Here is a 14418-nt window from a genome sequence, read left to right as displayed (position 1 = left end):
TGATTCAGGGATTCAACTTGATTCAGGAAGCCACAGGCTTGATCACCAAACCCTCTATACGCCCCACCACCAGGTCCCCTCTTCTTCTAATAGACGTGTTCTAGATTAAAGCTCTAGGGAGAACACCTGTTCTCCTTACAAATCTCCTCTCCCCTTGCAAAGAGAGGCCACTGGAAGACGAAAAAAGAAAGATTGAACTGCTATAACCCTCTCCTTCCTAACCTCCATGCACGCGCACATACACACACACACACACACACACACACACATACCCTTTCTCTCCTAGCCTATCTTGATATCCCAGCAAAACACTATTAAAAGCTCCAACAGAGAGTCTTTCCTTTAGGCATCTCTTCTACCCCCCTTCACTGCCAGGCTGTCAATCTGGAACCTTGAATTTTGGGAGGAGGCAATAGAATATCTCAAACGAGCTTTTGTCTGGAACGCTGGGGGCTGGTAGGGAACTCCAAAACTGAGTTTTCTCCATTCCTTCTTGTCCCACATCTTCTGCTGTAAAGCCTATATTTTTCAAACATTAGGTTGTGAGAGGAATTAAAGCAAAGAGCCCACACAGCACAGCAGTGACACCAACACCCACGGGCCCTCTTACCATTGCACGTGGAGTAGCTGTCTGTCCAGGTTGGCGGCTGGTGAAGGAGGTTGTTGCCGGGGTTGAGATTCATTACACCACCTCCTTCCAGAATCATGATCTGTTAGGGGATCAAACAGCCTGTTCAGTCAGTGCCTCTTGGACAAATGTCATTTGAAAGTGCAGATCACAGAGTAAATTTAGGAAGAAAATAGAGAATTTGTCCTTCCACCCATTGCCTGCCACCCATTGCCAAAGCGTTTTTTGTAAAAGCAAAACTCACAGCAATTAAAAATTTCCAGGTTCAATTTTCATATGCATGAGGCAAGTTTTTACAGCCACCCATTCATAAATGAATAATCTCTGATCAGGAATGAAGCGGGAGGAAAATGCAATACCTGCTCCCAGGGCGAGGCTGGCTGGCATCCAAGCGGTTTTTTTTTTTTTTTTTTTTTTTTACAAAAGTGAAAATGCCAAGGAGATTTTATTTAAAGTATTTAAAGTGCAATTTCAATCAATGAAAATCCAAGCTGGTGGCAGCACAGCCCCAGCACCTGTGTGGGAGCTCGGACTGCAATCGCACCTGCACACCCAGTAACAAGTTTCCTCAGTGCGGGTATCTGCCACAGGCTGGGCTGGTCATCAAAGGGCCTCAGTCATATTTTAATAGAGCTCTTCAAGTATCTGGCTTTGTGATAATATCAGGAATCAGTTGGTTTCTCTGACAGACACTGCCCATTTCTGGTAAAGAAAAAAATTTTTCCTTTCTGGTAACAATTATAACCAGTTTTTTTTCTCCTGTTAGAGACCTGGAGAACTTAGTGGGTTTCCAAGCTGACCTAAGTAAAAGTGGCTTTCTCAGCCTGTGGGATCATTTTTTCAGTAAAGGACTTGGGAGAAGAGATTTCTTCCATGGGCCTGTTTGGGTTTATTTTATAACAATGCAAACATTTTACACTTCAGAAATATTGTCTTCAATTGTCCAGTATTTATAATGTCCCTATTCCCAAGCGGGCACCCTCCACCTTTCAGAACGGATCCCCAACCGTGTGTTCAGTCATTTAAACGAAGAGCAGCCTGTTTCCAGATCGCTATTGGGCAATACCCAGAGGCTGTAAAAGTCACTTGCTCTTTATAAAATGTTGGGGTGGGGAGAGGAATTCAGCTTTATAGCAGCAATCCATGGAAAATTTTCTGCTTGTTTTGGGGAAATTTTGCATCCTCGGGTATTACCAATGTCCACAGGATTAAAATTGCCAACCCAGAGGAATTTCAGCCCTTGGCATTCCTTCCCCTAATTTAGCTACCGCTCCTCTTGTTCTGAGTAGGGCCTACTGGGGGAGAAAAGGGGTCTGCAAAAGGCATACGAATATATTCATGTATTCATTTATTCAACAAATATTTATCAGCCCAATAATGGGCTGGGCACTATTCTAGGTGCTGGGGAGAGAGCAGTAATTAAAGGTTGAACTAGGCTACACACAAACATGTATGATGATTATTAGCTTCATCATCACTGTTGCTTGGTAAATAATTAGGACTGAATCTAGCCTAAGTAGAAGGTGGAGAAGGAAAGACAGGGTAGGGATGATGGACATTATAACAGCAAAGAGCCACTGGGTGGGAAGATAGGAGGACTGGATTCTATGTCCTGGCACCATGTATAGGAGCTTTGAAGCCAGAAGAGCTGGGGTCGATTCCAAGCCTTCCTACTTACTAGCTAAGGTTAGTACTCACCCAGACAAGTTACCTAACCTCTCTGAACCCCAGTTTTCTCATATGCAAAATGCAGCTATTCATACCTCATCTGTACATTGATTGGAGACTAAATGAGTTTCTGTACCTCGAGCACCTGGCACAAAGTAGGGCATGAATACACGTCAGGTGTTATGATGAGGAGCGTCACTAGCTCTGTGGATAGCCTGAACCAGAAATGATGCTGGGCCTCAGTTTCCCCACTTGAAAATGTACAGATGGTGACTATACTGATCATAAGTTCCCTTTCTGAAAACCTCTTTGATTCTCACCCTCAGAGAAAGAAAACAACCTCAAGTCAAACCTTCTTTTCTTTTTCATAATAACTGGGTATTTTCCCATCCAACTTTGTAGAGCAATTGCCCTAAAGCTAAGAAATCAGATTGGGAACTTCAAGACGAAAGAAAATCACTAAGTCCCCAGACCGGGTGGCTGGTGGAAGGAGGGGGGCCCAGGGCCCAGTGTCTTGTTTGCTCAAGGCTGGGCTTGTTCCTTGCTAGCATTTGCTCAACCACAAGCAGTGGAAAGGTTACTGTTTAACCCTGAAAGGGCTGAAGCTCAGAGCCCAGCCCATTTGCATGGAGGGATTGGCCTTCCAGGCTTAGGGAGGACAGGCAGGGAAAGGCTTCTCTAAAATTCTTTCACAAGGATTTGCCTGCAGGGTTGTTTCAAAGTGGTCATTTCAGTGGCAGCACCTGCCTGGGCCAGCTATGCTTCCTGACAAGCAGAAAGCAGGGTGGCGTGGAGGCTGTGCACCCAGGCTTTGGAGCTGGAGAGATGCAGGCTCAGATTCCAGCTCCCCTGCTTACTGTGGGTGACCCTGAACCAGTGCCAAATCTGTCTAGCCGCAAACATTCTGTTCCTCACTTTCTGTACCTGATAAATGGGAACAACACCAAACTCAAAGGGCTGTAAGAATCAAATGAGGTCATGCACATAGAGAGCTTGGCAAGTAGTGAAAAAAAAAAAGAATTTAATAAATGTTGCAGAACAATATGGGCCAGTTCTCCACCTGTGGCCAAATGCCCACAAGCCCCTCTCCTCAGGGCCGACGTCATTTTCCACCATGACCTTCTGGAAGCATCCAGAACTTCTCCCAACCCCCAGAGATGCCTTTAAGACTACAGGGTGGCAGCTGCCCCATCACCATCTTCCTGCAAAAAGATGGCCTGTGCATAGCCCTGCTCCCTGCTGGCACTCCCTTTCCAAGGGAAAGCAGCCAGCATGGTGAGGGACCCTTTTTTATAGGGCACATTAAGTGGTTTCCACTCATAAAAGAGTTTGTGTGGCTTAACCCTTAGTGAGTCAGAGTTCGCTTGAGCTCACCTGGGCTTGTAAGCAAAGAAGGTCAGCATTTCCAACTGGGCAGGGAGCTGCAGGGAAAGATGTCCTCAGGGTGGGCACATGAGGCCCAGGGCCAGTGTAGCAGAAGGCCTTTGGCCGAGTCCTACCCTCCTCTGAGGCACAGTTTTTCAGGCGTAGAGTGAAGACACTTGCCCCAACAGCCTCACAGGACTGTTGAGATGGAATGAGATTGTGGATAACAAATGTGACTTGAGAATTGTAAAAAAACCTTATTATAACGAACTCACCCACACCCCCATATGCTAATGTAGACTTTCTGTGGTATATAGTAATTGCTTTCTGGGGTATAAAAAGCAATCCTTTTAATTAGAAAGTAGGGGAATTGTTGAATGCTCTTATTTCAGCTCCCTACTTTGCTTTCAGCATAGCTTTCATTATTTTCCTTAAAAAAAAAAATACCATCAAATGTGTGGAAGTAGAGACTTCAGAACCTGAGATTCCTGGGTTAGACTCTAGGTCCCATCTTTCAGCCATGTGACCTTGAGCACGTTAACCTTTCTGAGCCTCCATTTCTCGCACTGGTTTAGAAATGGGAGAGCTGGAGGGGGTTGCGGGGGAGTATTTGTTTCTCCTAAGCCTAAGGGCTGTTTTGAAAGATAAATAATTATAATGGGTCTAAAGATGTCTTGTCTAGCCCCTGGCAAACATGTCCCCCATCAAAATCAGTTTCCTTTCCCTTCTTTAAACATTAATTCTCAAGGTGTTCTCTAACACATTTTATTTCTTCCAGGACTGAATCCCCAGTTCAGAGCCTAAGTGAGAATGACTCCACCCTGGGAGTCAAAAGCAAGCTGGGAAAAGAACTTACTTCTCCCCATCTTCTGCTGGAGGCAGGAACCTCGGATGGGGAGGCAGAGGAGGAATCCTCAGCCACCCTAGGTAGTGGTTAAAAGCAGAGTTTCTCAACCTCTCCACCACTGAAATGTGGACAATCCCTTCTGTGGGGGCTGGCCTGTGGATTGTAAGATGTTTAGCGGCACCCCTGGCCCCTACCCTCTAGATGCCAGCAGCACCCCCTCCACACACACCATGTCCCTGAGGCAAAAACCACCCCCAGTGGAGAATACTGGTTAAACGCTTGTGGAGGCAGACAGCTCAGGCTTTGCTCTTACTGACGTGACAAACTTAGGCTGTCCCTTAGCCTTCCTGGGTGCCATTTCCTCTCCCGGAGAATAGGCATAGGCTTGCTGGAGGGTTAAATGAGACAAGGCACCTCAAAGCCCACAGCAGAGTGCCTGGTACCTATAGAGTAATTGCCTGATCTGTGAAGGTTTAAGAGAATACACTGGGTATCAGAGCCACCTTTGTCTGTTCCCAGGTGGTATGTATTCTGGGGAGATAGTATAAATTATTACCTGAGCTATTAAAAACTGCACACACAAAGAAAAACTATACCTCTTATTTCAAACTCAAAGAGTGAAGTGTGACCGGGTGCGATGGCTCACGCCTATAATCTCAGCACTTTGGGAGGCCGAGGCGGGTGGATGACTTGAGGTCAGGAGTTCGAGACCAGCCTGGCCAACATGGTGAAACCCTGTCTTTACTAAAAATACAAAAATTAGCTGGGTGTGGTGGTGCATGCCTGTAATCCCAGCTACTCGGGAGGCTGAGGCAGGAGAGTCGCTTGAACCCAGGAGGCAGAGGTTGCAGCGAGCCGAGCTCGAGCCACTGCACTCCAGCCTGGGCAACAGAGCGAGACTCTGTCTCAAAAAGAAAAAAAAAAAAGGAGTGAAATGAAATGTAGATTATCCTGAGATTTTTTTCATATATATTCCCCTGTCCTTTTTCATAGGTAGGAACAATTGGAGGGAAGTGTATTTGATTTTGAGACACTACTGATTATCCAGAGGTTGACATTTGTCCCAAACTTCACCTCTTTGTGCAGAAGTTTGTAAGACTCACAGTTGTGGGGCAGAATTGTACTCTTTATTTGAAGAGAAGGAGCCCTGTGTGCTACCCAATAGACTGAAGAACTGGCAAGTACAACATGCCAGGCTTCTTGCCAGGACCTATTTAGCCTTAGGCAGCAAGTCCCCTACAATGTGCCATCAGCTCCCCTAAAATTATGGGCCACTGGGGCTTGGCCAATCTGAAATTCTTTTTGCAGCAAGAAAGCACTGTTCTGTGCTAAATGACCACAGCCTGAGACATGGCGGGAGATAGGCCAGCCTCCGCATCTCACTTCTTTTAAGGGCAGTTTCAGGTACACACAAACTCCCGCAGTGCCCTGAGTTGCCAAGGACTTGGACTGCTTCTGTGCCAGCCACACAGAGACACATCCCAGCCCCATGCGCCTGCTTCTCCAGGCTTGCTTCGTCAAGGGCTTGCTTCCAGAAAAGCACCACCCTGACCACCATGCACAGCCTGGACCAATGAAGGGGAGCAGGGGGAACAGAGCACTTGGTCTAACCCTAAAGTTTAAGAGTCTCCTATTTTGGCTGCTGGTCAGTGGCAAATATGGGCATAGCAGAAGGTAAAGCCTAGCCACAGAGACTGAATTCCACTAAAAGCTGAGTTGAGAGGACACATTCAAGAGTGTGAGGAGCTTGAAAAGCAGCCTAGTGGTGCCGCATGTCTTTTTTTTTTTTTGAGATGAAGTTTCGCTCTTGTTGCCCAGAATGGAGTGCAATGGCGCAATCTCGGCTCACCGCAACCTCCACCTCCCAGGTTCAAACAATTCTCCTGCCTCAGCCTCCCAAGTAGCTGGGATTATAGGCATGCACCACCACGCCCGGCTAATTTTGTATTTTTAGTAGAGACGGGGTTTCTCCATGTTGAGGCTGGTCTTGAACTCCTGATCTCAGGTGATCTGCCTGCCTTGGCCTCCCAAAGTGCTGGGATTACAGGCGTGAGCCACCGGGCCCGGCCGTGGTGCCACATGTCTTGAGGGAAGCTCTTAAAAGAATAAGCGCTCGTGATTCACACGGCCAGGGTTGAAATCTTGGTACTGTGGCTTGGTGGGCTATGTTGACCTTGGAGAATTTCCATCCTCTCTACCACCTCAGTCTCCCCACATAACAAAATTCCACTTTGGAAGGTGGAGCTGATATGAGGATTAAATGAGATTATTTGTAAAGTCCCCAGCATAATGTCTCATATGTAGCAAGTGTCTAGTCAATGTCTATGCTTATTAGAGGGTCTGCCCATGAGTCTCTGTTTAAACTGTGTTGGCTGGCACTGGGGACATCCTTGTGGTAGGAGTAGACTCCTCAGAAGCAGGATCATGGTTGGGAGCCCCAGGCTCTGGAGTTACATGGCCACAGATCAAATCCCGGCTTTGCCAATTTCCTAATGGGGCAAGCTTGGACAAGTTATTTAACTTCTCAGGACCTCAGTTTCCTCATCTATAAAGTAGAGATGACATGAAAAGTGTTGTCAAAAGACAACAATGAAATGATACCTGTAAAATGCTTGGAAAAGCATGACACATAGTAAGTATTTGATAAATGTTTGCTGGTTTTTATAATAATAATCATAATCATACTTGTAGTTTTTATTTTATTGAACTCTCAAGGAGGAAATTGAGAGCCAAGTTCATTTCAAGCAAAGCTTCAAAGCTCTCTTATCTGTACAGTCTTCTCCAGTTCTGGCTGACTGGCACAGTGGAGCCTAGGACTAGATCTCATGCCTCCCCACTCCCTATTCTGAGAGCTGCTGTGTAGACGTACCATTATGGCTGAACTATAAACAGCGGGGCTTGGACCCTGCTTGCAGAAGCCATGATGTTCCCCTCTGGCTGGGCACAGTTCTTACCCAAAGGACGAAAGCCATCCCTCCTGTCCCCCTTCCTCTCACTAGACACATTGCCAAGGCTGCCAAGAGCAGTGGTAAGGCATATGCTCCTAAGCTCTGTGTTGTCAAAGGCTTTGCACTCCCACATACCATAGCTGGTTTGGAGATGCAAAAAAAAAAAAAAAAAAAAAAACACCAGGAAGAGCAGCATGTCTAAAACGCAAGCTCCTGGTAGAGAACGGCTAAAGGTTTCTCTTTCCTCCGAGTCTCTTAGCACAGAGAATGCTCAAATACTGCAAAGAATAAGGTTTGCTACTTGGGAGGCTGAGGCAGGAGAATCACTTGAACCCGGGAGGTAGAGGTTGCAGTGAGCTGAGATCGCGCCATTGTACTCCAGCTTGGGCAAAAAGAGTGAAACTCCATCTCAAAAAAAAAAAAAAAAGAATAAGGTTTCGGATTGGGGCTAGGGCTAATAGGGACAGAAAAGCAAGAAAAAACCCTGGGCCACTGGCAGGGAACTGGAACCACACATCCCAAGACCCAGGAGGCTCTGCTCAGCCTCCAGATTCCTAACAAGCCCAAGGACTGCTCCACTGGCCTCCCTTCTTAAATATACAGAGTGAACCTCCCAGAAGAGACCAACGCAGGCCAGCTTGGGCCTGCTCAGCTGGAGGGAGGTCTTTCTTTTGCTCAGTGATGGGGCTACTGAGACTCAGGATTAAACACTTTAAAAATAATAATAATAACTATATTATAGTAATTAGGACTTACTGAATACTTAAAATGTGCCAGCTCTGCACTGCTGGCTTAAACATATTATCTCAATCAATACTCACAACAACTCTAGGAGGCATTATGTCATTTAACAGATGGCCTCTCTGAGGCACAGAGGAGTTAGGTGACTTGTTCAAGGTCACACAGTTTAGAAAGAATTGGAACTGGAAGAGAATTCAAACTCAGATTGTCTTGCAGTAAAACCTGGGAACTTGGCCACTCTCTGCTGAGAAGAGGGTGCTTTGCCAGAGAAGACTCATTTTCACTTTGACTCCCATTCTAGACATGGTCACAGCATTCTCCCTGTGCCGTCTGCTGCCTTACACCTTTATCAAGCTTATATACAAATATATGTATATATATTCATATGCATGCATATATACATACATGCATATATAATGTAAATTATCCCCCTATGACTCAATAAAATTATTTTAATTTTGTATTTGGGAAATCGACTGGTCCATAATTGTTTATGCTTTACCTGAATCAGACCTCAGGCCAGACAGCATGGTTTGCTCCTGCTGCAAGGGTGAAGGTACACTGGGAACCACCAGGGCCACGGAGCAGATCTTAACCAGGGCTTGCATCTGCATTCCCTGTCCCCAGCCCCAGGGGATTGAGAGTCAAGGCCACCATCAGCCTTCTTCCTAGCTCCCTTATTCATCCAACCACATTATCCCCAAACTGCCACAGAACTGGCTGCCATGTGGGCATTTTTACCTCTGAAGCCAAAGGAGCAATTAGTCCTTTTAAATAATTACTTTTGTGATGACAGTGATACCCACACCATTCTCAGTCCTTAATCAAAGTTACCAGCAGGTGAATTCACAGCATTTGCCCTAAGGATGTTGCAACAGCTTACTGACTTCCTGTTTCAATATGACTGTCATTTCAAAGGACTACTCCCAAATAAGAGAAAAAAAAATTCATGTACATGTGAAAGGCAACTGAATATAATACATACAATCATTTGTGTTTTTACAAATGAATTGAATTGTGAATCAAGCTTGGGGAATGTATTTGATTCTCTTGGGATTACATCACAGATAATTTCATAGCCTTATAATGTGTTTTGAAACAGACATTTTTCACGTTCCCAGGGGCAACATCTGAGGTATTATTGCTGGGGTTTCAAGGGTTTTCATGACCAATAATGCAGCACTGGGAGGCCAAGTCTGGATCCATTATAGGTACACTTTATTGACTGTAAGCCATTTGGAAATATACATAGTATGCTGATCTTTATCAGTCTTGGTGTCAGACCCAGGCTAGGCGGCACATACTGACAGTGGCAGGCACCCAAGTTGATCAAAAGACAAGCTTGCCTAAGATGACCCCCAGGGCCTTTATCAAACCCATCAGATATGATTAAGAATAGGGCAAGCTTCAGATTGTAAAACATCACAGAGGCTTTTGAGGCCTCTAAAGAAGCTTTGACTCTCCTCTTCTTCCAAACATTTACATCCTCCTGGTTTTGCTTGTTTTCTGTGGGCCTCTGTGGACAATCTATCACTGTATTATTTGCCAACTTGAAATAAAATAGGTCCTAATGCTCAGTACCCCCATGTTGTTAGATTCAACAGTGTTTGGCTACTGAAACCCCAGATCTGTAAACTAAAATCTGCATTTCTGAGAACCTCCCTTAACGAAATCTTGAACACTCTCGCCATTGAGATTTTCTGGTCTATATAGACTCACCCACTTGCCTCCCTTCCCTTTCCCACCACAAGATGATCAACTCCAGGAGATACCAGCCTTGAAAGAAATGTCCATAAATGCAAGCAAGTCCTTATAGAGACAAAAGATTCAATGTAGAGAATTCAACCTCTAATCCATCTGCAGATAACCTACTATTATATTATTTGCCAACTTGAAATAAAACAGGGAATTGCTTAGTTCTATTGATACCAAATGGTCAAATTCAACAACAATTGGATACTCAAAAGTATGAGTTCTGAAGGCCGAACAGACAAATCTGGCCCCAGAATATAGCACTTGCAGAGGATCTCTCTGATGGTTACTTGCATCAGGAGCATCTCAAGGCTGGCCAAGCCACCCCTTACCCCATCCCACCTCCATCTCAGTCCTTCAAAAGATTACTTAATTACCCTGGACTTAAGCCCTCATACTGAAGACAATTAGTCTCTCAGCTTTCAGCAGAAAGAAACTATTACCAAGAAATGCTTATCCGGCCATTACAATATTGTCTCAGACCCTCTGTAATTCATACATATTTACCAAGTGTCTACTAGATGCTGGGCACTTTGCTAGGTGCTGGCGATACAATAGTTAACAAAACATAGACGCTGCCCTACCCTGATGGACTATTCACAAGGACAGGGCTTCCAAAATAATAGTGGCTCCTTCCAAAGTCATCTGAGCTCATTCCCCACCTCCTGTTGTGAATGGAATGGGGCAAGAGCAGAGAGAGCCGGGCAACCCTCTCTGGCATTTGAGAATGACCAACCTTGAAAAGAATTTCAGCTAGGCTTAAAAGCAGGACCAATCCTCTTCTCTCCGGCAACCCCATGCCCTTGGCTTCACAGAAAACTCTGACTAGGATGTGGAGTTGGCAGAGAGGATAATGCTTCTGAGTTTCACAAAGCAGCCTGAGCCAAAACCAATCTCCACTCAGGGCAGAATAAAGCAGTGGGTTGTCTGGATGGCTGAATGTCTCTCTCCGAGACAATGGTGTGTTTATGTGTAGGAGGGTCAGGAGCAGGTTGTTAACATAAAACCCACCGTAAACAGAGCTGTTAATTCAGTTGCTGGCAGGGGCTTCTGTTATCTTCTGAATACCTCCCAGAGGGTATAAGCCCTACCTTTTCATTTGAGTTGGCAGCAGAGTTATTTTTTTGCACCTGTTGCTCTGCTCCGATAACAACGCAGTTAAGCATTGATTTGTAGGAAAATAAACAGAAAAAAGCAAAGAAAGGCATCTGCCCAAACAGCCTGAGCTGGTTTGACTGAGTGTTCATGCCAATTTGTTTTTCCTATAAAAACCAAAGAAAAACCTGCGTTTTCAGTTTGGATGCTACATTTTCACTCCCTTGATATAAAAGGGGGTATCAAATAGGCCAGAGGGAGCTGGCAAGGCTGAGAAGCCAGAAGACATTGTACTTTTCCATTGGCTGGTTCTGTGAGGGCACTCAGGGGTGTCCATGGTCTGCAAAGTGACATGGCCAGGCTCCAGCCAGCCCAGGTTCAGATCATGAATCAGATTAACAAGGGCAGAGAAAAGACTGCTGGGATACGATCGAAACCAAAACCACACTCTTCCAAATGGTTGACTTCCAAAAGTCAATACGGTTTAGGGAGTAGATGTAGTCTCTAGGTTACCTCCTAAAGTGGAGGCTCAGTGTACCCAGATCTCAGTCTAGCCTCTCCCCCAGACATCCTACATCCAGCCCTGGGCAAAGAGCATAATTTGAAAACCCCTGGTTCCCGGACCACAGTTTTCCCATCGCATAAATGAGGCTAGCCACACCTACCTCAAAAGCGGGCTGTGTAGACCCACTCATCTCCTGCCAAGAGATTTGAGGTCTCAGGTCCCAGGTGGAAAGGGCCTGAGATGTCCTAGATGTGATTTCTGTCCTAATCCAAGCATCATCACATGCTCACTTCTCATTAATTTGTCAATGTCACATGATAAGCTAAGTCCAAAAAGGGCCACAAGGAGCTAAACAAATCGCCCAAATGGAGATCATGAACAACATTAATTAAGCAATGGCATCAGCACTCAGCCTTCAGCACACACAGTCAGAGGGAGCTTTTGAATATCTCTTTTTGGCCGGGCGCAGTGGCTCATGCTTGTAATCCCAGCACTTTGGGAGTCCGAGGCGGGCATATCACTTGAGGTCAGGAGTTCAAGACCAATCTAGTTAATATGGTGAAACCCCGTCTCTACTAAAAATATACAAATTAGCCAGGCATGGTGGCATGTGCCTGTAGTCCCAGCTACTTGGGAGGCTGAGGCAGGAGAATCACTTGAACCCAGGAGGTGGAGGTTGCAGTGAGCCAAGACTGTGCCACTGCACACCCAGCCTGGGCAGCCGAGTAAGACTCCGTCTCAAAAATAAAAATAAAAATAAAATAATATAATATCTCTTTTTAAGCTTTGTAGAAGAAAGCACAGTCAAGGCAACATGCAACATTTCCCCAGACAAACACCTTGCCCCAGTTTTCTCCGGGCCGTTGGGGGTTCATTACTACCAGACCACTGGCTTCATGGGGGAGGGGGGCTTACGGCAGTGGGGCCTCAGAAATGTTGCCTCTCCAGGAGCATTAAGAACTGGGTGTTCCGACAGGGGAGGGATATGGCTGGCTGAGCGTTCCCAGGCATTCTTGTTATGAGCAGCATAGGGAGTGGAGTGCTTAGAAACAAATCGGGCAGCAGAAAAATAAAAGATTTAACAACACCCTTAGTTGACTGAAAAATAAATAAGACCAACTGTGCAGGAATGTAGGAAGGGTGGAGGACGGTAAAGGGTGGGGATTGGAGCCAGGGAGGGGTCAGGATGAACTAGGACAATGGATTTGACCATTTCAAGAGTCAAGTTTCCTCCTAGGAAAAGAGCAAGATGTTCAAGTCAAGGAAAGAGCAACAGCCCCCAGCTCAGAATCTTGAAGATTATATAATTACAAAACAACAACAAAAACTATGACAGTGATAATAGTTCATATTTGTTGAGGGTTTAAAATGTGCTAGAAATAGAACTAGTCATTACATGAATTACCTCATTTAATCCTCACAATAACCCTGAATGTTAGTACTAATATTAGCACCATTTTACAGAGAAAGGTTAAGCAACTTTTCTAAAGACATAAAGCTAGCAAATGGACTGGATATATTATAATAAGTGTACTTGGGAAGGGGTGGGGAAAGCAACATAATTCTTTTGAAATTACTTGAAAATGGATCCTTGTGTTTCTAAAGAGAAGGAGGATGTCTGTTAGGACCTTATACTTTTAATTTCAAAGTTGAGATCTTTAAGCACAATTCCCACAACTCTTTCCCGCAAATATAAACAGGAGACATATTGATCATCCTTGTGCCCTAATATGGAAGCTCCCTTTCAGTGCAAATCAGTCTGGATGCTACAGAAACACAGTTCACGGCCACTCAAACCCATCTATCAGAACTTCAGTCTGGCTTCCCGTTGGAGGCCCCAGATTGACTCAGTGGTTAGGACTGGCTGCCTGAAGCCACCTCAGACTTATTAGCCATGATAAAAGAGCAGTAATAACAGCAAGAAAAAAAAACATTGGAAAATGAAGGGTGAATTATGGCTCTTTTGGAAGAGCACCTGATGTCTCAGCCATCACAGATTGGTCCTGATGACAGGCTTGCTTGTGTTATGAACGTCACTGACTGACCAGAGAAAGACCATGAATATGTTGTTGGGGGAGCCTGAATTCCATCCCTCAGACAAAGAAATCGAGGAAAAGTCTTCCCCTCTTCCACCATCACTACGTCCACATCCCTGTTTTGAATTTTGGAACAGTCTATAAAAACTTAGCCCTAAAACACCAACAGAACTTCATGAGAATTATTTCATTAGCATCCTTGCAGCTTAAGAAGCAAATAACATCTGAATTTTCTCACAAATTAGACGACCTCTCCTTTAGAAGAAGTAAAGTTTCCTTTTATAGAGATAATCATTCAATAGCAGGAAAGCTGAGTTTGTTTTTAGAGCCTTCCTATGAGAACACTAGACTCGTGGCACACCAGGTCTCATTTTTCCTTCCAGAACAGACTTTATTCTGTTTCTCCTGGCTCACTGGTTTACGTAGCAAGCCCTCTGTAAAATAAAATCATGAAAAACCCACCAGTATTGCCAGCAACTCCCTACCAGAAAGGTTTTTCAAGGGATTAAATCCCTTTCAGCCAATTATTCAGCCATCCTTCCAGTTGTTTGGAGGAAACCTTTGGAGCTCACACAAAACTGGAAAACTCACTAACTCAAAAACGACATCCTCCCTCCTCAACAGGCCATAGCTTTCCACCAGAGGTTGCGTAGCTGAGCTTGATGAAAATGAGGAGGGGGCTCTCCGCAGCAGCTTCCCAGACTCCCAGTCTCAGGAGTTGTCATACATTCCATTTCACCGTAACCAGAGGCAGGACCAGCTACATCATTTGCAGAGCTCAGTGTAAAAGGAACATGCAGGGCCCTTTGTTCAAAACTTACGAAGAATTTTAA

The 14418-nt window shown here is 45.1% G+C and overlaps 1 protein-coding gene across 2 annotated transcripts in view; it reads right to left on the bottom strand.

Annotated features, from left to right (window-relative positions):
- The window catches only part of EHF (ETS homologous factor), a 30695-nt gene extending 19923 nt beyond the window's left edge, over positions 1-10772 (bottom strand). For both annotated transcript variants that reach the window (XM_003830377.5, XM_055094272.3), the window contains exons 1-2: positions 10686-10772; positions 611-710 (exon numbers count right to left, since the gene is read on the bottom strand). In XM_003830377.5, coding sequence (XP_003830425.1) covers positions 611-710; positions 10686-10748 — 163 coding nt within the window. In that variant the 5' untranslated portion in view covers positions 10749-10772. The remainder of the gene's footprint in view (positions 1-610; positions 711-10685) is intronic.
- Positions 10773-14418: the final 3646 nt, after the last annotated feature.

Source organism: Pan paniscus, chromosome 9 (genome assembly GCF_029289425.2).
Source record: "Pan paniscus chromosome 9, NHGRI_mPanPan1-v2.0_pri, whole genome shotgun sequence".
Taxonomy (NCBI): Eukaryota; Metazoa; Chordata; class Mammalia; order Primates; family Hominidae; genus Pan; species Pan paniscus.
Note: the sequence above shows the minus strand (reverse complement) of the source record. Positions and strands in the feature narration are given on the sequence as shown.